The 23,679-nt window shown below is 49.3% G+C and overlaps 1 protein-coding gene across 1 annotated transcript; it reads left to right on the top strand.

Moving 5' to 3' along the window:
* Positions 1-10,838: 10,838 nt before the first annotated feature.
* On the top strand, positions 10,839-12,855 carry LOC123123360 (uncharacterized). The gene is made up of 3 exons (XM_044543855.1): positions 10,839-11,087; positions 11,564-12,064; positions 12,162-12,855. The coding sequence occupies exons 1-3, from the start codon at positions 10,919-10,921 to the stop codon at positions 12,683-12,685; spliced, it is 1,194 nt and encodes a 397-aa protein (XP_044399790.1). The 5' UTR covers positions 10,839-10,918; the 3' UTR covers positions 12,686-12,855.
* Positions 12,856-23,679: the final 10,824 nt, after the last annotated feature.

Genomic DNA, 23,679 nt, shown 5'->3' on the forward strand with positions numbered 1-23,679 from the left:
CTGGAACACCACAGTGTAATGGTGTGTCTGAACATCATGACCGTACTTTATTAGATATAGTGCGATCTATGATGTCTCTTACCGATTTACCACTATCGTTTTGGGGTTATGCATTGGAGACAGCTGCATTCACGTTAAATAGGGCACCATCTAATCTGTTGAGACGACGCCGTATGAACTGTGGTTTGGCAAGAAACCTGCGCCGTCGTTTCTTAAAGTTTGGGACTGGGATGCTTATGTGAAAAAAAGCTTCAAACCTGATAAGCTCGAACCCAAATCGGAGAAGCGTCTTCATAGGATACCCAAAAGAAACTATTGGGTACACCTTCTATCACATATTCGATGGCAAGATCTTTGTTGCTAAGAATGGATCCTTTCTAGAGAAGGAGTTTCTCTCGAAAGAAGTGAGTGGGAGGAAAGTAGAACTTGAAGAGGTGATTGTAACTTCTCCCGAATTGGAAAGTAGTTCATCACAGAAATCAGTTCCAGTGATTCCTACACAAGTTAGTGAGGAAGCTAATGATGATGATCATGAAACGTCTGATCAAGTTAGTACCAAACCTAGTAGGTCAACCAGAGTAAGATCCGCATCAGAGTGGTACAGTAATCCTATTCTGGAGGTCATGTTGCTTGACCATGACGAACATACGAACTATGAGGAAGCGATGATGAGCCTAGATTCCGCGAAATGGCTTGAGGCCATGAAATCTGAGACGGGATCCATGTATGAGAAAAAAGTATGGACTTTGATTGACTTGCCCGATGATCGGCGAGCCATTGAGATTAAATGGATCTCCAAGAGGAAGACAGACGTGATAGTAGTGTTACTATCTACAAAGCTCGAATTGTCGCAAAAGGTTCTCAGCAAGTTCAAGGTGTTGACTACGATAAGATTTTCTCACTCGTAGCGATGCTTTAGTCTGTCCAAATCATGTTAGCAATTGCCGCATTTTATGAAATTTGGCAAATGGATATCAAAACTGCATTCCTTAATGGATTTCTTAAAGAAGAGTTGTATATGATGCAACCAGAAGGTTTTATCAATCCGAAAGGTACTAACAAAATGTGCAAGCTCCAACGATCCATCTATGGACTGCTGCAAGCATCTCGGAGTTGGAATATACGCTTTGAGCATATAGTTTTATATAGACTTGCGGTGAAGCTTTTATTTACAAGAAAGTGAGTGGGAGCACTACAGCCTTTCTAATAAGTATATGTGAGTGACATATTGTTGATCGTAAATGATGTAGAATTTTCTGGAAAGCATAAAGGAGTGTTTGAAAGGAGTTTTTCAAAGAAAGACCTCGGTGAAGCTGCTTACACATTGAGCATGAAGATCTATAGAAAATAGATCAAGACGCTTGATAAGAATTTTTCAATGAGTACATACCATGACAAGATTTTGAAGTAGTTCAAAATGGAACAGACAAAGAAGGAGTTCTTGCCTGTGTTGCAACGTGTAAAGTTGAGTAAGACTCAAAACCCGACCACGGCAGAAAATAGAAAGAGAATGAAAGTCATTCCCTATGCCTCAGCCATAGGTTCTATAAAGTATGCTATGCTGTGTACCAGACCTATTGTGTACCTTGCCATAATTTGGGAATGGGGTACGATAGTGATCCAGGAGTGGATCACTGGACAACGGTCAAAGTTATCCTTAGTTACCTAAGAGGACTAAGGAAATATTTCTCGGTTATGGAGGTGATAAAGAGTTCGTTGTAAAGAGTTACGTCGATGCAAGCTTTAACACCGATCTGAATGACTCAGAGTCTCAATCTGGATGCATATTGAAAGTGGGAGCAATTAGCTAGAGTAGCTCCATGCAGAGCATTGTAGACATAGAAATTTGCAAAATACATACGGATCTGAATGTGGCAGACCCGTTGACTTAACTTCTCTCACAAGCAAAACATGATCACACCTTATTACTCTTGGGTGATAATCACATAGCGATGTGAACTAGATTATTTACTCTAGTAAACCATTTGAGTGTTGGTCACATAAACATGTGAACTATTGGTGTTAAATCACATGGCGATGTGAACTAGATTATTGACTCTAGTGCAAGTGGGAGACTGAAGGAAATATGCCCTAGAGGCAATAATAAAGTTATTATTTTATTTCCTTATATCATGATAAATGTTTATTATTCATGCTAGAATTGTATTAACCGGAAACTTAGTACATGTGTGAATACATAGACAAACAGAGTGTCCCTAGTATGCCTCTACTTGACTAGCTCGTTAATCAAAGATGGTTAAGTTTCCTAACCATGGACATGTGTTGTCATTTGATGAACGAGATCACATCATTAGAGAATGATGTGATGGACAAGACCCATCCGTTAGCTTAGCATAATGATCGTTAAGTTTTATTGCTATTGCTTTCTTCATGACTTATACATATTCCTCTAACTATGAGATTATGCAACTCCCGAATACCGGAGGAACACCTTGTGTGCTATCAAACGTCACAACATAACTGGGTGATTATAAAGATGCTCTACAGGTGTCTCCGAAGGTGTTTGTTGGGTTGGCATAGATCGAGATTAGGATTTGTCACTCCGTGTATCGGGGAGGTATCATTGGGCCCTCTCGGTAATGCACATCACTATAAGCCTTGCAAGCAATGTGACCAATGAGTTAGTTATGGGATGATGCATTACGGAACGAGTAAAGAGATTAGCCGGTGACGAGATTGAACTAGGTATGATGATACCGACGATCGAATCTCGGGCAAGTAACATACCGATGACAAAGGGAACAACGTATGTTGTTATGCGGTTTGACCGATAAAGATCTTCGTAGAATATGTAGGAACCAATATGAGCATCCTGGTTCCGCTATTGGTTATTGACCGGAGATGTGTCTCGGTCATGTCTACATAGTTCTCGAACTCGTAGGGTCCGCACGCTTAACGTTCGATGACGATTTGTATTATGAGTTATGTGTTTTGATGAACCGAAGTTTGTTCGGCGTCCCGGATGAGATCACAGACATGACGAGGAGTCTCGAAATGGTCTAGAGGTAAAGATTCATATATTGGAAGGTTACATTCGGACACCAGAATGGTTCGGGTTGTTTCGGATGAAATTCGGAGTATCGGGAGGTTACCGGAACCCCCCGGGGAAGTAATGGGCCTTGATGGGCTTTAGTGGAAAGGAGAGGAGGGCCTCAAGGGGTGGCCGCGCGCGCCCCCATGGGCTGGTCCGAATTGTACTAGGAGGGGCGCCCCCCCCCCCTCTTTCCTTCTCCCCCTTCTCCCTTCCCTTCCTTCTCATAGTTGGAATAGGAAAGGGGGGAGGGGGCGAATCCTCCTTGGACCGGGAGTCTAAGTAGGACTCTCCCCCTTGGCGCGCCCCCTCTAGGGCCGACCTCCTCTCGTCCCCTCCTTTATATACGTGGGAGGGGGGCACCCCAAAGGCACACCAAGTCTTCTCTTACCGTGTGCGGTGCCCCCTTCCACAGTTACACACCTCAGTCATATCGTCGTAGTGCTTAGGCGAAGCCCTACACCGGTAACTTCATCATCACCGTCGCCATGCCGTCGTGCTGACGGAACTCTCCCTCGGCCTCAACTGGATCAAGAGTTCGAGGGACGTCATCGAGCTGAACGTGTGCTGATCGCGGAGGTGCCGTACGTTCGGTACTTGGATCGGTTGGATCGCAAAGACGTTCGACTACATCAACCGCGTTACTAAATTCTTTCGCTTTCGGTCTACGAGGGTACGTGGACACACTCTCCCCACTCGTTGCTATGCATCTCCTAGATATATCTTGCGTGATCATAGGCAATTTTTTTGAAATAGTGCGTTCCCCAACATTAGCACATGAGGCAGATTAGGTGTACCCCTAACATGAATATCATGGATTACATTGTCAAGTGTCATATCTTTGTGGTCCACAAATAACTGAAAATACTAAAATTTTGGAACAATTGTTGTCATGTGCAGTGTGTCAGTGTCACAGTCCACAATATGGACTCCATCATCTAGATTCTTTCCAGGGAGCAACCCGTACGAAGTGATGTTTGATTGGTCACTATATCCTAATCGTTGCATGAAATTAGTGAGCCAGAGAGGAGACCATGTATCTACTTCACAACCATCGAACAGAGCAACATTGTCATCAACATATGACTTCAACTTGCCAAATCCGCAAAAAAATCCAACATAGTTTATTTCTACGGTGAAAAGCTCCTCTTGTTGTCCTAGAATACAAGGGATTCAGTCATGGATTCGGCCTGAATCAGAATAAAAGAAACGAAAGAGTAGCATTAGGGGTTAGGGTTACGGGAAGTGACCATATCGCAGATGAGGATCTTCGGGTCGCCGCAGTGCATCCACCGTCGATCGCCCATGTTTCGCCAGAGAGGGAGGGGAAGAGGAAAGGACCACGATTGGGAATAAATTAGGGTTTGAAGGTCTTTTGGAAATATGCACGACCGGTCGTTATCCCGCCTGGGCCCTCCCGTCGACATGGCCAGGGTCAAAGCGACATGCAAGGTGGTTAGCGGTGATCAGACGGAATTAGGACCTCGGATGAACAACTTAAAAAGAGTTAGGACTCAGATGTGCATTTGAAAATTTTAGGAAACTATCAACACTTCGGTGAAAAATTCAGACCACACATACATTTTACCACGCAACAAATATCAGTTAGTTGCACTAAGCTAAGTTCATGGAACTTTTTTTTCGCAAAATAAGTTCATGGAACTGTGCTACACAAATTGAAACAGTAAACGAAACTGGGCACGTACCCACATTCACCTGGCACCGCACAACCACCTCTGAGGTGGCCCGCCATGGGTTCGCCCCAACCACTAGTACATGTCAATCGGCATGTATTTTTTTACTCCTATCAATTAACACATCAATATAATTCTTGGCCCGTATCTCAATGTAATAGTCATGTATTTTTTTCACGATAACGATAAATCATCGCTTCTGCCATCTACACACAACTTGCTCTCGGTCCATCTTCATTCTCCTTTTTAGTGGTACTTCCGCCGCCCACTCATCAAGATGGGACTCCGGTGAGGGAAGACGGTGTTGGGATCGGATAGACCGGCTCAACACCGGCGTCACTAGCGAGAGAAAGAGTAACCTTAACATAAGTGGGAAGAAGTACTCCCTATGTACCAAATTACTTGTCGAAGGAATTGATGAATCTAGACGTATTTTAATTCTAGAAACATACATTTCTATCCATTTTTGCGACAAGTAATTCCATATGGAGGGAGTATTTGCCGCCATGCTAGCTAGCTACAGAGTGATATACACGGAGGCCGGGTTAACCGTGCCTGCTCTGCTCGAGCTGCACCGAGCGGAGCAACCAAGATGCGGAGGCCAACTCTCGTGTACGGTGCACGCCGCGCCTAGCCACCCCGAGACACAATCTAAGAGCATCTCCAGCCACACCCCCAACATGCCCTCCCCAGGCGTTATTGCCGCGCCGGCGCCCAAAAATCGGCCCAGTCATGCCCCAGGAGTCCTTTTTTTGCCGGTTTGGGCCGAAACTGGCGTCGGCGGACCCAGGCCGAACCCGGGGCGCTGGGGCGCCCGGGGGCGCCGGGGCGAGCGGTTTTGGCGCGAAAGAGCCGCGGGCCAGCCGCGTCAGCAAGACGACGCCTCGTCTCCCCCAGAGAGCCTCGGTTTCCCGCGGGGAATCAATGGCAAGGCTGCCGCCGGTTAGCCTTGCCATTGATTCCTCACGGGCGGCGCGTCACGGGCGACGCCTCCCCTCCCGCCACGCGTACACACGGCGCGGGCTATAAAACCCGCCGCTCCCCTCGCCGCCGGCCGCACCAGCCCGAGCCCAAACCAGCCGCCCCCAAGCTCTGCTCTCTCCCGTCCGTGCCGCCGAGCTTTGCTATCTCGCCCGTCCTCCCCTTCCCTTCCCTCTCCAGCGTTGGCCGAACGCTTCCCCGGCGACGCCGTGGCGGCCAACGGCTTCGGCCGCCGCTCGCTCCAGGCGTCGGAGGCGTGGCTCCTGTTCGAGGCCAACATCCCGGCGCAGGGGCGGCCGCGCCATCAAGAAGGAGAAGGCCAACGACGACGACGAGGACGGCGGCGATGTCGGCGAGTTCGCCGCGCTCAGCGACTTCTTCGGCCCGTAGATGTCTTTTTTTTAATAATTTATGTAACGCCGAACATGTTGAATATGAATGTCAAGTTAGCCGAATTAAGCCGAAGTTTGCCGAATTTAGCCAAACATTGCCGAATTCAGATTTTTTAAATAAAAAAACACTCATCTGGGGCGACCATGGGGCGAGCGGCTGGGAACCCGCTCGCCCCCGCGCCGATTTTAGCGCCGGCTCGCCCCTACGTAAAATCGCCGCCTGGGGGGCCAACGGCTGGAGATGCTCTAAGAGCAACTCCAATGGGGCGACCCATTTCGTCCGCCCGCGTCCGTTTGGGTCGGCGCGGACAAAAGTGGCGGCCCAACGCGCCGACCCAAACTCAAATCGTGTCCGCCCGGCGTCCGCGCCGACCCATTTCCGGCCCAAAATTGCGCCTGGAATGCGTCGGCGCGGACGCGCCGCGCGTCTCCTCGCCGTCTGCCGCGTCCCCACCTGGCGGCCGTCCAACTACGACGGTCAACATAATTTATGACGACCGCCCACCTTGGGCCCACGCGTCAGCGACGGCGGTCGTCCTTTTTTAAGCCGGGCGTGCGGCGGGGCCGTCCTCATCCACTACCACTCGCCCCCCGTCCCCATCTGGGCACCCCCTACCCCCACGCCGGCGACAACCCTAGCCACCGCCAGCATGGGCTTCTTCTCCGGCATCGGCAGCAGCCGCAAGGGCAAGGCCCCCGCCCGCCATTCCCCCTCCCTCCCCGCCCCCCCCCTCACGCCGGCGCGCGCACCCCGGCAGAGGCAGCGCATCAACGTGTCGTTGCACCAGGCCGAGTGGCACTGGCACCACCGCGTGCCTCTGCCGTACCCCGACGTGACGCTGCCGCATGACTGGCATTTGGGTCCGGAGAGGATCCCAGTACCGGCGGCGCCGCGGATGGCGAGGGCCCATGCGGAGGAGGTGCGGCGGCGGGCGTTGCTGACGTCGGAGCAGTGCGCCGACCCGCACTTCGCCGTCGACTCGCCCAACTGGGCTCGATGGTTCGCCTTCGAGCACGAGGAGGCGAGGCGACGCGGCGTCGACCACAGCCTGCCGCCGCCCGCACTCGTCGTCCGCGACGAGGACCAGGAGGCCGAGGCCGCCTACCAGGCGGCCATTAAGGAGAGCGAGTAGGAGGAGCGGTGGAGGGAGGCGGACGAGGCGGCTTTTGAGGCTGCCATGGCGGAGGCCATGGCCCTCTCCGCAGCGGGCGACTGCGTCGTGCCGCCGGTGACCCGGTCGTCCCCGCCCAAAGCCGAGCCGGAGGAGTCGGCCTACCTCGAGCGCTACTCCTGGACCGGAGTAGTGCGCGAGTGGGTCAGCGCTCCGCCGATTTGGCTCGGGGCGACGGAGAAGCAGGAGGCGGCCTACCTCGACCACTGGCGCCGCGTTCGGCTGGCCGAGGAGCGCCGTGAGGGCGAGCGCCTGCAGGCCGAAGAGGAGGCGCGCCAGGCCCAGGCAGCGGCGGCGCAGCCCGACATCGCCGCCCTCTGGAACACGACGTTCCCCTGGGCCGACCCTGTGCCGACGTTGATCGACCTCGCCGGTCCTGACGCAGACGCCGCCCCCGACGAGGACGCCTAGGGCAGCGCGTCGTCTAGTTTTTAGTGTTTAATTAATGTAATGTGGACTTTCGCCGGCCTTCGTGGCCGGTTTTTATATTTAATTAAATGCATGTATTTATTTTTAAAATGCTTACAATATTTTTTTGGCGCGCCGACAAAATGGATCGGGCCAGCGTTGGGCGCTCGCACCGACCCAAACACAGCGCCGGACATTTGTGTCCGCCGGACCGATCCAAGCGGATAAAAGCGCCGTCCGTTTAGGTCGGCCCGTTGGAGTTGCTCTAACGTGTACTGTTGGAGGCTAGCGTGCTGGCGACCGTCCGTCGGGTGGTGGAGGAGGTGGAACGAGTAGAAACGGGAGGGGGGATGGGCTCCCGGGAAACGGGTGCCAGCCAGCCAACCAACCAATGACGGTCGTGGAGAGGGGCAGGCAGGGCCACATGAGGCGAGCAGGGCGCCATCACGGCCCGCGTGCTCCTGCCCACCCGCCGCATGCAGCGTCAGTGCGGAGCGTGCAGAGCCCGATATCATGGAGGAGAGAGAGGGAGAGAGACATGGCCGTCGTCCTTTCCGTCTTCCCGATGACCGGCCGGCTCCACTGCATGCCGTGCCCCGCCTCCCCTCCCCTCGAGACCCGGCCGGACGCAGAGCATCCAATGCGCCGCGTGCCACTGTACTGTACTACGCGGTGCCACTCGAGTAGTAGCTCCTCGTCGTCACCTCAGACCAACTTCACCGCGCGATCTCAAACGGACGTCTGTTTTGTCCGGATTCTGTCCGTTTGGGTAGGGCGATGGGTCGTATCCGGGCCTGTCCTGGGATACGGTGGCCGTGCACCTAGCGCGCGGACGCATCCCGGCCGCATCCTGTCCGCGTATATTTTTCTTTGCAGTCCTTAACTTCTTTTCATCATTCATTTTCGGTACATAAAGAATACATCATCACATTTTAACTAGTAAAACAAGACCAAAGAAAATAAAAACAACAAGAACACATTTTAAAAGATACCCAAATTCCATAACTGCTCCCTTGAGTTGGGTTAGGGCCTTCTCAATGCACTCATTGTTGATCTGTAGAGGAGGCTCGATCTGGCATCCTTCTTTCTTCTTCAAGCCAGAAGTCGATGTTTCTTCCTCACACCTAGTCTCATGTCTAGCCTCTAATCTAGCAACAAGTGCACTTGTCTCATCTACAGCCTCTATGATAGCTAAAAGTGCACGAACATGTACTAAATTTCGCTCTATCAATATATCGATGTACTCTTCTTCCCAATACCAAAACTTGCATCCATGCTACACAATAAAATTTGTAGTTAGCACAACTAGTCAAAACTAGAGCACAAACCGAAGCTAAAAAGAGCACATACCCCATCGTTTAAGCACTTGATGAACACCCATCCGGGATGTTGCGGCGTTGTAGACACGTGGCGCACGACCATCCTTAGGCAGTGGTCGCACTTAATGAGTGGCAACGGTGCGTCGGCGAGCTTTTGGCAAGCACCGAGCCCGGCCGACCGCCATTCGTGTATCTGCCGGCGGACCACCGACGGTGCAGATCCGAGCGGCTAGAGGAGGAGCCACTGCCTGCATGTGGCCTTGCGGCCCTGCCAGGGCCTTCCGGCGAGGTGCCCGGCCAGTCCATGGCGCGGCCCGGCCTCCCACAGCTGGGCGAGCTCAAGACCGACCGGATCCGCTCCAAATCCGGCCGGCGGGTGCGCAAACCAGGTGGCCGTGGTTGGGTAGCTCGGCGGCGCCGAGGGGAAGGGGCTGGGCGAGCGCGCGTCCGAACTGCACGGCTACAATGGCAGCGGCGGCGGCGGCGGCAGCGAGGGGAAGAGTGGGGAAGAGTGGAGGGGGTGCGGCCGGAGGGAGGGAGGGGGCGGATAGAAAAAGGCCCGCCCTGTGCCACCGACGGGCCGGCCAGGGGAGGACACGCGCAGACGGCCCGCGCGTCCGCATGGCGTCCGTTTCACCCCAAAGCGGCGCAAACTTGGACCGCGGATGGGTCGAAAGCGGACACAAAACGGACAAAAATCCGTTTGCTCCCGCGCGCTGGGCCGCCTCGTTTGTCCGTTTTACTCCAAACGGACGGGGGCGGACAGGATAGGATCGCGTAGCGGAGTTGGCCTCATCACTCGATGCGTTTGACGTCGCCGTCCGTGGCTGCCGGCGGGCGAGCTCACCCGCGCATGATGACCGGATCGGATCGGATCGGATCGGCGGTTAGCAGCATCGGGCACCAGAGCGTGCGATGCATGGGCCTGACGTGATGGTGGCGCCAAACCGCCATGTCAGTGCAGTTTCAATCAACCCACCACATCTTATCATTTTGCAACCGAGTAGTACACCAGTATAACTTGCAAATGATCATAAGTAACATGACACTTCATGTCATCTGAACTGCTTTGTGTCCTCTGAAGAAAATTACTCTATGATACAGTCAAATTAGTCACCGTGTGTACTGTTGAGCTGGCAGCTGGCAGCTAGTAGTACTGTTGAGCTCAATAGTCTTGTAGTACTGCTGGCGGTGGCTCCTAGTGTGGTTGATTTCGGCCATTTACGCCGGAGATTTTAATTTCAAGGACAGTGCTGGGCAGTAGGATGGTGCCGCCTGTCTTCTGCAGTACACACACGGCAGAGGCAAGCAATGCGCGGGAAGCTAGTAAAAAAAGCGGGAACCATTAATGCGGGGGCAGTACATTCATTCTGATTCCTGCGCTTCAGCAGAGACGGTCAAATTATACGTAGTCAATTAGGTCGTGGCTAATCATGTTATGGCCATCATGCTTCGCATACTCGCCCTTGTGGTTTCAAGGTTTTGTTCAAGTGCCTATAACTCTTATCGACAATGCGTACACTACATTCGAGCAAACTCCTTCTAGAATGCAATTCTTCTATTTCATTCCCGAACCTCTAGAATGGTTGCTGATGAACAAATGTAAGAGTGCTTAGATCATTAAAATAATTAAAATTAGTTATTTAAACGCTCTTACATTTCTTTAGGAGGAGTACCTAATTAAGTACAAACAAAAGAAGTCATTACATTCTGACGTGGTTTATGCATTGGGAGTGGGTTTGTAATAAAAATGTATGGAGGTTCTTAATGCATTTTCCTCACCATCTCAGTATCTCTTCCACAAAAGCCAGGGGCAGTCCTCTTCCCCTGCAACCCTGCACTACAAGAAGCCAAAGCGTAAAGAAAAAGTGAGACCTCATCTCTTTCAGCTAAGCTCGCAATGGAGCTCCCATGGGGTGCCCTGCTGCTGGCGCTGCTCTCCGTCTCCTCCTCCTCCGCCGTCGCCACGCTCGCCGTCACCGCTCCCCCTCCGGCCCCTGCCCGTGCTCCTGCCCCCGTCACCGCCCCTGCCCCCGCCCATGCACCTCCTCAAGCTCAGGAAGCTGAAGGTAATGGCACTCCTCGCACCGGTCTCCTCTCACCATTTTCTTTCTCAGTCCTGTCTTTCTTGCCACCCTTCTCTCTGGATCTCTTCTTGTTCTTGCAAATGCACCTTCTGTGCAACACTGCTACAACATTTACTGAGAAGAAAATGAGATAATGGACTGAGCTATTCCCGCTCCATTTTTGTCTTTGTCCCTTCTATGCTGCATTCTTGCAAGATTAGAACAGATACTTCTTGCAAGCCATAGGAGAATGTAGTACTGCATCATCCCGTTTGCATACGAGGCTTAGCATTTTTGGATTCTTCCCCAGATTGTGTAGATCTACTGCAAGATCAGGCACAAATGTTGGCCATGTTTTTTCTTTATCTGGGGAGGAGCATAATGCATGGACATCTCGGGGGCATTTCGTTTCAGGCTATCTCTAGTCTAGTGCACGCGCGAAAAGAAGCGCTAGTAGTAATTTTTTTTGGGTGACGCAGGTCTGCTGATCAACGGCAACTTCGAGACGGCGCCGAGGAAGGTGAACAAGACCCTCATCGTGGGGCGGCACTCGCTGCCGGGGTGGACGCTGCGGGGCCACGTCGAGTACGTCTCGGCGGGGCCGCAGCCGGGCGGCATGTTCTTCGCGGTGCCGCACGGCGTGCACGCGCTCCGCCTCGGCAGCCACGCGTCGGCGTCGCAGAACGTGTCCGTGCGCCCCGGCTCGCTCTACGCGCTCACCTTCGCCGCCACCCGCACCTGCGCGCAGGACGAGGCCCTGCGCATCGCCGTGTCCCCGTCGCTCTCGGCCCCGGCCGACGTCGCCGTCCGCACCCTCTACAGCGCCGACACCGCCGACACCTGGGCCTGGGGCTTCCGCGCCTCCTCCCCCGTCGCGCAGGTCACCTTCAGCAACCCGGGCGTGCAGGAGGACGCCGCGTGCGGCCCGCTCATCGACGCCGTCGCCATCAAGGAGCTCCCCACGCCCTACCCCACCAAAGGTCAGATCCGTCCGAGTTCGTTCGTTTCGCCTCCACGAAATGCTCCGGTCTGGTCATGCGTTGCTTGAGGTTGACGATGGGATTGGTGTCGCTGCAGATAACCTGATCAAGAACGACGGGTTCGAGATCGGTCCGCAGGTGTTCAAGAACTCTAGCGTGGGCGTGCTGCTGCCGCCGAAGCAGAAGGACGTGACGTCGCCGCTGCCGGGCTGGATCATCGAGTCGCTCAAGGCGGTGCGGTACATCGACGCGGCCCACTTCTCGGTGCCGGCGGGGCAGTACGCGGTGGAGCTGGTGGCCGGGCGGGAGAGCGCCATCGCGCAGGTCATCCGCACCGTGCCCAACCGCGCCTACAACCTCTCCTACGTCGTCGGCGACGCCAAGAACGGCTGCCACGGCTCCATGCTCGTGGAGGCCTTCGCCGCCAACGTCACGCAGAAGGTGCCGTTCGAGTCCACGGGCAAGGGCGGCTTCAAGGCGGCGAGCCTCAGGTTCGTGGCCGCCGGAGTCCGCACCAGGGTCACCTTCTACAGCTCCTACTACCACACCAAGGTCACCGACGGCGTCTCGCTCTGCGGCCCCGTGCTGGACCAGGTCAAGATCGTGCCGATGAAGCTCTAGTCATCCATCGGAGTAAGACCAGAAGCTCAGATCAATCCTGTCGCGTTGATTCGGTATCGTTGTATCGTCTATGTAGTAGTGGGTACGTAATTTGTGACATTGCTGGACCTCTCTCTAATCGTGTGGCGTGGAACTGGCGATGAATTGCCTGTGCTGTGCGTGAACCTCAACTTGTCTTGCGATTTTGTTTGATATTTGCGTAGACTTTCCACTTGGTTAGGGGCGGTGTGCACCGTGCACAAGAGCTACCCTTTTGTTTAACTCCGTGTGTTGTTGCTCTGTTCTATGCGGCTCGAGCAGATAGGCACGACACGATTAACCCCGGTCTCCGTATATATCACTCTGTGGCTAGCTAGCACGGAGGCAGATAGTTCTTTCACCTTACGTTAGGGTTCTTCCTTCTCTCGGCAGCGAAGCCGGTGTTGAGCTCATCTATTCCGATCCCAACACCTTCTCCCCTCACCGGAGTCCCGTCTTGATGAGCGGGCGGCGGAAGTACTACTGAAAAGGACAATGAACAAGATGGACCGAAAGGAAGTTGTGCACACCGATGGCAGAAGCGGTGATTTGTTGAGATACGGGTCTAGATTATATTGATGTGTTCTTTTTAGGATCAATAATGCCGCTTTGTTGATTAAACCGTGACTAGGAATGCCATCCGAAACAAACTCCATAATGCAATCTAGATTATATTGATGTGCTGTGCGTGAACCTCAACTTGTCTTGCGATTTTGTTTGATATTTGCGTAGACTTTCCACTTGGTTAGGGGCGGTGTGCACCGTGCACAAGAGCTACCCTTTTGTTTAACTCCGTGTGTTGTTGCTCTATTCTGTGCGGCTCGAGCAGATAGGCACGACACGATTAACCCCGGTCTCCGTATATATCACTCTGTGGCTAGCTAGCACGGAGGCAGATAGTTCTTTCACCTTACGTTAGGGTTCTTCCTTCTCTCGGCAGCGAAGCCGGTGTTGAGCTCATCTATTCCGATCCCAACACCTTCTCCCCTCACCGGAGTCCCGTCTTGATGAGCGGGCGGCGGAAGTACTACTGAAAAGGACAATGAACAAGATGGACCGAAAGGAAGTTGTGCACACCGATGGCAGAAGCGGTGATTTGTTGAGATACGGGTCTAGATTATATTGATGTGTTCTTTTTAGGATCAATAATGCCGCTTTGTTGATTAAACCGTGACTAGGAATGCCATCCGAAACAAACTCCATAATGCAATCTAGAGGAACACAAAATCAAACCTTACAGAGTTCTTCACTCATAGTCTCAAACCAAACATAGCTAAGTTTATCCGCGGCACCATTCGCACTATGTCTCACCCATGATTCCTTTACCTCTTGGAAAGCTTTGAGCATCTCCTTAATCTCCTCAATGCAAGGCCCGAAAGCAGAAAGATTCTTTGCCGCCGTTGATCATTTTGACCACCAAAACATTATCTAGCTCCAAGTGCAGCTTCTTCGTGTTGAGTTCCGACACCACCTATATTGCCCTTTTGCATGCCTTGATCTCCACCGCCTCCAGATCAGTGATTCCATCAAAGCAATGACAGGTCACCGCCCTGAACGCACCCATGTGACCTTGCAACACAACACCCCTCCTCCCTTGTCACCATACCTGGCAACAGCCATGTCAGAGTTGGCCTTCACCCAGCCCTCTTCCGGGGGTTCCCATTTCTGTTTAATCTCTGCCTTGCTCAGCTTTACCTTGTCTCCATGGATCGCGCTCCACTCATCAACATATGCTAACACCGAGCGTGTGGTTTCATGTGGGTCAGCGATCTTTCTTCCATCTCTTGCCTCATTTCGAACCAGCCAAAGCCCATATGTGGCCTGAAACATCATCATCCGCTCGTGGTCATGTGCATATGCAAACCAGCCCAGTAGCCAAGAAAATACATATGCCGATTGGCAGGTACTACTGGTTGGGGCTCACCCATGGCGGCGCCGCCGCCTGAGAGGTGGCTATGCGGTGCCAGGTGGAGGTGGGTACGCGCCCACTCGGTTTATCGTTTTCAATTTATGTAGCATAGTTGCATAAACTTAGCTTTGTGTAACTAACTGATAGTTGTTGCACGAGTAAAGTGCATGTGTGGTTCTAATTCTTTCAACAAAGTGTCGATTGGGTCTTAATTCTTTCAAAATGCACATCTGAGTCCTAATTATTTTAAATTTGTTCCGAAGTCATAATTTCATCTGACCACCGCTGCCCAGCTTGCGTGGCGCTTCGACCCTGGCCATGTCGACAGGAGGGCCCAGACGGGATAATGACCAATCGTGCATATTTGCAAAAGAACCCTTGAACCCTAATTCCTTCAGCCGCGGTCCTTTCCTCTTCCCCACCCCTCTGGTGAAACAGGGGCGATTGATAGCGGAGGCGCTGCTTCGATGAGAAGAGGTGGTCATCGCAGGCGGTTGTCCGGCGGCGGCGCCGCTAGGATGGTGGCACGACTACGGCAACCTGGAGATCCTCATTCATGATATGGTCAGTGCCCGTACCCCTAACCCCCAATGCTACTCTTTCGTTCCTCTTGTTCCGACTTAGGCCGAATCCATGATCGAAACCCTTGTATTCTAGGACCACAAGAGGAGCTTTTCATCGTAGAAACAAACTGTGCTGGAATGTTTTGCGGATTTGGCAAGTCGAAGTCATATGATGATTGCAAAGTTGCTCCGTTCGATGGCTGTGAAGTAGTACATGGTCTCCTCTCTGGCTCATTGATTTCATGCAGCAATTAGGATATAGTGACCAATCAAACATCACTTTGTACTGCTTGCTCCCTAGAAAGAATCTAGATGGACTCGGATTGTGGATTGTGACACTCACACATTGCACATGATAGCAGTTGTTCCACAATTTCAGTATTTTCAGTTATCTGTGGACCACAAAAATATGACATTTAACTATGTAATCTGTGATATTCATATTAGTGGTACACTTGATCTGATTCCTGTATTAAGCCCTAAGTCTCCTGGATTTATGATGACCTACAAGTACATAGGGCTGTTGTAGCACTTTCGTGATAAGTAAACTGTCGAACCCACAGGGAGCGAATAGGAAGGAATTACAAACCCTGCAACTACGCTAACACTTATGTAGTTACGTACGCAACCAAACCGTAGTTTTTGGAAATGGCCTATTATAGTAGGTTACTAGGAAGACAAATAAAGATAGTGTTTACTAAACTACAGATAGGAAATAAAGAGACTAAACTAAGGGAAACGGTGCTTGAGTAGTAAATGTTCTTGAGGGATTTGGAGTTATCACCACAAGTATGATGCTGACAACACATGATAGACATGGCTCTATATCTGTATCACTATGTCACTTGTATATGATCTCGTGTGGGCGGAGCCAATAAAGTACGCATCCCCACTCCGGTTATTGCACACACTCGTGCCAGCACCGTGCTTCCCCACTCTGGTTATCACAACGATGATTAAGGAGGAGTGAACTCCCCATGGACACAACATTAAATTCACCACTAATCCCTACTGCAATGACCAGGGAGGAAGGGAGAATAGGGTGCTACTTGTGATAGGCATTGGGTTTCCGCCGAAGAGGAAGGGTGATTGATACGTCTCCGTCGTATCTACTTTTTCTCACGCTTTTCCTCTTGTTTTGGACTGTAATTTGCATGATTTGAATGAAACTAACCCGGGCTGACGTTGTTTTCAGCAGAACTACCATGGTGTTGTTTTTTGTGCAGAAATAAAAGTTCTCGGAATGGAACGAAACTTTGCGAGGACTTTTTATATAATAAAAGAGAATTTCTGGAACCAAGAACCACCGGAGGGGGGCACCTGGGTGTGCACAACCCACTAGGGCGCGCGCCCCTCCAGGTGCGCCCAGGTGGGTTGTGCCCACCTGGTGGCCCCGCAGACCCTGAAACCGACGCTATAAAATCACATATTTCCAGAAAAAAATCAGAGAGGACGAATTATCGCGTTCCACGAGATGGAGCCGCCGCCGTCTCCTGTTCTTCATCGGGAGGCCAGATCTGGAGCCCGTTTGGGGCTCCGGGGAGGGGGATTTTCGATCTTCGTCATCACCAACCCTTCTCCATCGCCAATTCCATGATGCTCCCCACCAGGAGTGAGTAATTCCTTCATAGCACTACTGCAGGATGCTGCTAACGCGACACTACGATCAAAGACCCTTTCACGAAACTGTGTGCGATGCATTAATCACAAACGGGGATGTAAAAAACCCGTCAAAAAGGTGTAAAACGTTTGCAATGGAGGATGCATCAAACACGGTTCAGATTTTAGTTGCGTGTGCGATCCAGGGCATATGGTTCAGTCCAATGAACTGTTTGCGATGAGGCGGAACAAAAGAAACGGGCAGCCTGATGAAGGCGTGTGCGATATAGAGCGTACGGTTCACTCGGATGAACTATTTGTGATTAGGCAACACAAAAGAAACGGGCAGCCAGATGAAGGCGTGTGCGATATACATCATACGGTTCACTCGGATGAATTGTTTGTGATTAGGCAACACAAAAGAAACGGTCAGCCAGATCAAGGTGTGTGTGATTGAGGGCATACGCTTCAGAAGGATTAACTGTTTGTGATTAGGCAACTGAACAGAAACAGGTAAGCCAGATCAAAGTGTCTGCGATTGATGGCATACACTTCACATGGATGAACTGTTTGCGATTAGCCACAACAAACTGAAACAGTTAGATAGATCAACGTGTGTGCGCTAGACGGGCACACCCATTCTAATTAAAAGAAGCGTACGCGATGGTAATAACAAGCGCGCACGGTTGTTGGAACAAGACGTGTGCTGACATTGCCTATTGCAGTGCACCCTATGGTGCAAACGCCACGTACGCGGCCGAGAAGGCGTACGTGCCCACGTTACGCCTTCCGAGAATAGTGCCGCACTTATAACTGTCAGTAAATTTTGAGCATGCGTCCCATCACAATTTTTTTTAGAAGAACAGGGAGGCCGCGTCCCGTCACATTCCAAATTGCAAACCTATTCACACCGATCAAAACCTAAACGGTTTCCCACTTAGGAGCGTATTACTACGCGGTTATAAATACTACTACTCCAAGATGATTGCACATTCCTCCTCAACTCCTCATCCACAAAAGTTCAAAAACAAACAAGTCATTCATCATCGTTCCCTTGCGTCCGCCATGGCCAGCGTGAGTTCTGCGTCGAGAGATTGCCACCAGGGAGAGGCAATCCTGAAAGCGGGAGCACGATAAATGTCCCGCCTCGCCGCGAAAGCAGCCAACTGTTGGGGAACGTAGTAATTTCAAAAAAATTCCTACGCACACGCAAGATCATGGTGATGCATAGCAACGAGAGGGGAGAGTGTTGTCCATGTACCCTCGTAGACTGAAAGCGGAAGCGTTATCACAACGCGGTTAATGTAGTCATACGTCTTCACGATCCGACCGATCAAGTACCGAACGCACGGCACCTCCGAGTTCAGCACACGTTCAGCTCGATGACGTCCCTCGAACTCTGATCCAGCCGAGTGTTGAGGGAGAGTTTTGTCAGCACGACGGCGTGGTGACGATGATGATGTTCTACCGACGCAGGGCTTCGCCTAAGCTCCGCAACGATATTATCGAGGTGTAATATGGTGGAGGGGGCACCGCACACGGCTAAAATATCGTATATCCAATTGTGTGTAGAGGTGCCCCCCTGCCCCCGTATATAAAGGAGCAAGGGGGAGGCCGGCTGCCTTGGGCGCGCCAAGGAGAGGGGGGGGAGTCCTCCTCCTAGTAGGAGTAGGACTCCCCTTTCCTAGTCCAACTAGGAAGAGAGGGGGGAGGGGGAGGAAAGAGAGGGAGAGGGAGAGGGAAAGAGGGGCTGCGCCCCCCTCTCCTAGTCCTATTAGGACTCCTTATGGGAGGGGGCGCGCCACCTCCTGGCTGCTGCCCTCTCTCTCCCCTCAAGGCCCACTAAGGCCCAATACTTCCCCGGGGGGTTTCGGTAACCCCTCCGGCACTCCGGTTTTATCCGAAACTTCTCCGGAACACTTCCGGTGTCCGAATATAGTCGTCCAATATATCAATCTTTATGTCTCGACCATTTCGAGACTCCTCGTCATGTCCGTGATCACATCTGGGACTCCGAACAACCTTCGGTACATCAAAACATATAAACTCATAATATAATTGTCATCGTAACGTTAAGCGTGCGGACCCTACGGGTTCGAGAACTATGTAGACATGACCGAGACACCTCTCCGGTCAATAACCAATAGCGGAACCTGGATGCTCATATTGGTTCCTACATATTCTACGAAGATCTTTATCGGTCAAACCGCATAACAACATATGTTGTTCCCTTTGTCATCGGTATGTTACTTGCCCGAGATTCGATCGTCGGTATCTCGATACCTAGTTCAATCTCGTTACCGGCAAGTCTCTTTACTCGTTCCGTAATACATCATCCCGCAACTAACTCATTAGTCACAATGCTTGCAAGGCTTATAGTGATGTGCATTACTGAGTGGGCCCAGAGATACCTCTCCCGACAATCGGAGTGACAAATCCTAATCTCGAAATACGCCAACCCAACAAGTACCTTTGGAGACACCTGTAGAGCACCTTTATAATCACCCATTTACGTTGTGACGTTTGGTAGCACACAAAGTGTTTCTCTGGTAAACGGGAGTTGCATAATCTCATAGTCATAGGAATATGTATAAGTCATGAAGAAAGCAGTAGGAACATACTAAACGATCGGGTGCTAAGCTAACGGAATGGGTCAAGTCAATCACGTCATTCTCCTAATGAGGTGATCCCGTTAATCAAATGACAACTCATGTCTATGGCTAGGAAACATAACCATCTTTGATTAACGAGCTAGTCAAGTAGAGGCATACTAGTGACACACTGTTTGTCTATGTATTCACACATGTATTATGTTTCCGGTTAATACAATTCTAGCATGAATAATAAACATTTATCATGATATAAGGAAATAAATAGTACTTTATTATTGCCTCTAGGGCATATTTCCTTCAGTCTCCCACTTGCACTAGAGTCAATAATCTAGTTCACATCGTCATGTGATTTAACATCAATAATTCACATCACCATGTGATTAACACCCATAGTTCACATTGTCATGTGACCAACACCCAAAGGGTTTACTAGAGTCAATAATCTAGTTCACATCGCTATGTGATTAACACCCAAAGAGTACTAAGGTGTGATCATGTTTTGATTGTGAGATAATTTTAGTCAACGGGTCTGTCACATTCAGATCCGTAAGTATTTTGCAAATTTCTATGTCTACAATGCTCTGCACGGAGCTACTCTAGCTAATTGCTCCCACTTTCAATATGTATCTAGACCGAGACTTAGAGTCACCTAGATTAGTGTCAAAACTTGCATCGACGTAACCCTTTACGACGAACCTTTTGTCACTTCCATAATCGAGAAACACATCCTTATTCCACTAAGGATAATTTTGACCGCTGTCCAGTGATCTACTCCTAGATCACTATTGTAATCCCTTGCCAAAATCAGTGTAGGGTATACAATAGATCTGGTACACAGCATGGCATACTTTATAGAACCTATAGCCAAGGCATAGGGAATGACTTTCATTCTCTTTCTATCTTCTGCCGTGGTCGGGCTTTGAGTCTTACTCAATTTCACACCTTGTAACACAGGCAAGAACTCTTTCTTTGACTGTTCTATTTTGAACTACTTCAAAATCTTGTTAAGGTATGTACTCATTGAAAAAGCTTATCAAGCGTCTTGATCTATCTCTATAGATCTTGATGCTCAATATGTAAGCAGCTTCACCGAGGTCTTTCTTTGAAAAACTCCTTTCAAACACTCCTTTGTGCTTTGCAGAATAATTCTACATTATTTCCGATCAACAATATGTCATTCACATATACTTATCAGAAATGCTGTAGTGCTCCCACTCACTTTCTTGTAAATACAGGCTTCACCGCAAGTCTGTATAAAACTATATCCTTTGATCAATTTATCAAAGCGTATATTCCAACTCCGAGATGCTTGCACCAGTCCATAGATGGATCGCTGGAGCTTGCATATTTTGTTAGCACTTTTAGGATTGACAAAACCTCCTGGTTGCATCATATACAACTCTTCTTTAATAAATCCATTAAGGAATGCAGTTTTGTTTATCCATTTGCCATATTTCATTAAATGCAGCAATTGCTAACATGATTCAGACAGACTTAAGCATAGATACGAGTGAGAAACTCTCATCGTAGTCAACACCTTAAACTTGTCGAAAACTTTTTGCGACAATTCTAGCTTTGTAGATAGTAACACTACTATCAGCGTCCGTCTTCCTCTTGAAGATCCATTTAATCTCAATGGCTCGCCGATCATTGGGCAAGTCAATCAAAGTCCATACTTTGTTCGCATACATGGATCTCATCTCAGATTTCATGGCCTCAAGCCATTTTGCGGAATCTGGGCTCACCATCGCTTCTTCATAGTTCGTAGGTTCGTCATGGTCTAGTAACATAACCTCCAGAACAGGATTACCGTACCACTCTGGTGCGGATCTTACTCTGGTTTACCTATGAGGTTTGGTAGTAACTTGATCTGAAGTTACATGATCATCATCATTAACTTCCTTACTAATTGGTGTAGGAGTCACAGGAACAGATTTCTGTGATGAACTACTTTCCAATAAGGGAGCAGGTACAGTTACCACATCAAGTTCTACTTTCCTCCCACTCACTTCTTTCGAGAGAAACTCCTTCTCTAGAAAGGATCCATTCTTAGCAACGAATGTCTTGCCTTCGGATCTGTGATAGAAGGTGTACCCAACTGTCTCCTTTGGGTATCCTATGAAGACACATCTCTCCGATTTGGGTTTGAGCTTATCAGGATGAAACCTTTTCACATAAGCTTCGCAACCCCAAACTTTAAGAAACGACAACTTTGGTTTCTTGCCAAACCATAGTTCATAAGATGTCGTCTCAACGGATTTAGATGGTACCCTATTTAACGTGAATGCAGCTATCTCTAATGCATAACCCCAGGACGATAGTGGTAAATCGGTAAGAGACATCATAGATTGCACTATATCCAATAAAGTACGGTTATGACGTTCGGACACACCATTAGGCTGTGGTGTTCCAGGTGGCACGAATTTGTGGAACTATTCCACATTGTTTTAATTGAAGACCAAACTCGTAACTCAAATATTTGTCTCCGCGATCAGATCGTAGAAACTTTATTTTCTTGTCACGATGATTTTCCACTTCACTCTGAAATTCTTTGAACTTTTCAAATGTTTCAGACTTATGTTTCATCAAGTAGATATACCCATATCTGCTCAAATCATCTGTAAAGGTCAGAAAATAACGATACCCGCCGCGAGCCTCAACACTCATCGGATCGCATACATCAGTATGTATTATTTCCAATAAGTCAGTTGCTCGCTCCATTGTTCCGGAGAATGGAGTCTTAGTCATCTTGCCCATAAGGCATGGTTCGCAAGCATCAAGTGATTCATAATCAAGTGATTCCAAAATCCCATCAGTATGGAGTTTCTTCATGCGCTTTACACCAATATGACTTAAACGGCAGTGCCACAAATAAGTTGCACTATCATTATTAACTTTGCATCTTTTGGCTTCAATATTATGAATATGTGTATCACTACGATCGAGATCCAACGAACCATTTTCATTGGGTGTGTAACCATATAAGGTTTTATTCATGTAAACAGAAAAACAATTATTCTCTAACTTTAAATGAATAACCGTATTGCAATAAACATGATCAAATCATATTCATGCTCAACGCAAACACCAAGTAACACTTATTTAGGTTCAACACTAATCCCGAAAGTATAGGGAGTGTGCGATGATGATCATATCAATCTTGGAACCACTTCCAATACACATCGTCACTTCATCCTTAACTAGTTTCTGTTCATTATGCAACTCCCGTTTCGAGTTACTACTCTTTAGCAACTGAACCAGTATCAAATACCGAGGGGTTGCTACGAACACTAGTAAAATACACATCAATAATCTGTATATCAAATATACCTTTGTTCACTTTGCCATCCTTCTTATCCACCAAATACTTGGGGCAGTTCCGCTTCCAGTGACTAGTCCCTTTGCAGTAGAAGCACTTTAGTCTCAGGCTTAGGACCAGACTTAGGCTTCTTCACTTGAGCAGCAACTTGCTTGCCGTTCTTCTTGAAGTTCCCCTTCTTCCCTTTACCCTTTTCTTGAAACTAGTGGTCTCGTCAACCATCAACACTTGATGTTTTTCTTGATTTCTACCTTCGTCGATTTCAGCATCACGAAGAGCTCGGGAATTACTTTCGTCATCCCTTGCATACTATAGTTCATCACGAAGTTCTACTAACTTGGTGATGGTGACTAGAGAATTCTGTCAATCACTATTTTATCTGGAAGATTAACTCCCACTTGATTCAAGCGATTGTAGTACCCAGACAATCTAAGCACATGCTCACTGCTTGAGCTATTCTCCTCCATCTTTTAGCTATAGAACTTGTTGGAGACTTCATATCTCTCAACTCGGGTATTTGCTTGAAATATTAACTTCAACTCCTGGAACATCTCATATGGTCCATGACGTTCAAAACGTCTTTGAAGTCCCGATTCTAAGCCGTTAAGCATGGTGCACTAAACTATCAAGTAGTCATCATATTGAGCTAGCCAAACGTTCATAACGTCTGCATCTGCTCCTGCAATAGGTCTGTCACCTAGCGGTGCATTAAGGACATAATTCTTCTGTGTAGCAATGAGGTTAATCCTCAGATCACGGATCCAATCCGCATCTTTGCTACTAACATCTTTCAACATAATTTTCTCTAGGAACATATCAAAAATAAACACAGGGAAGCAACAACGCGAGCTATTGATCTACAACATAATTTGCAAAAATACTATCAGGACTAAGTTCATGATAAATTTAAGTTCAATTAATCATATTACTTAAGAACTCCCACTTAGATAGACATCCCTCTAATCCTCTAAGTG

The sequence above is a fragment of the Triticum aestivum genome, chromosome 5D (assembly GCF_018294505.1).
Source record: "Triticum aestivum cultivar Chinese Spring chromosome 5D, IWGSC CS RefSeq v2.1, whole genome shotgun sequence".
Taxonomy (NCBI): Eukaryota; Viridiplantae; Streptophyta; class Magnoliopsida; order Poales; family Poaceae; genus Triticum; species Triticum aestivum.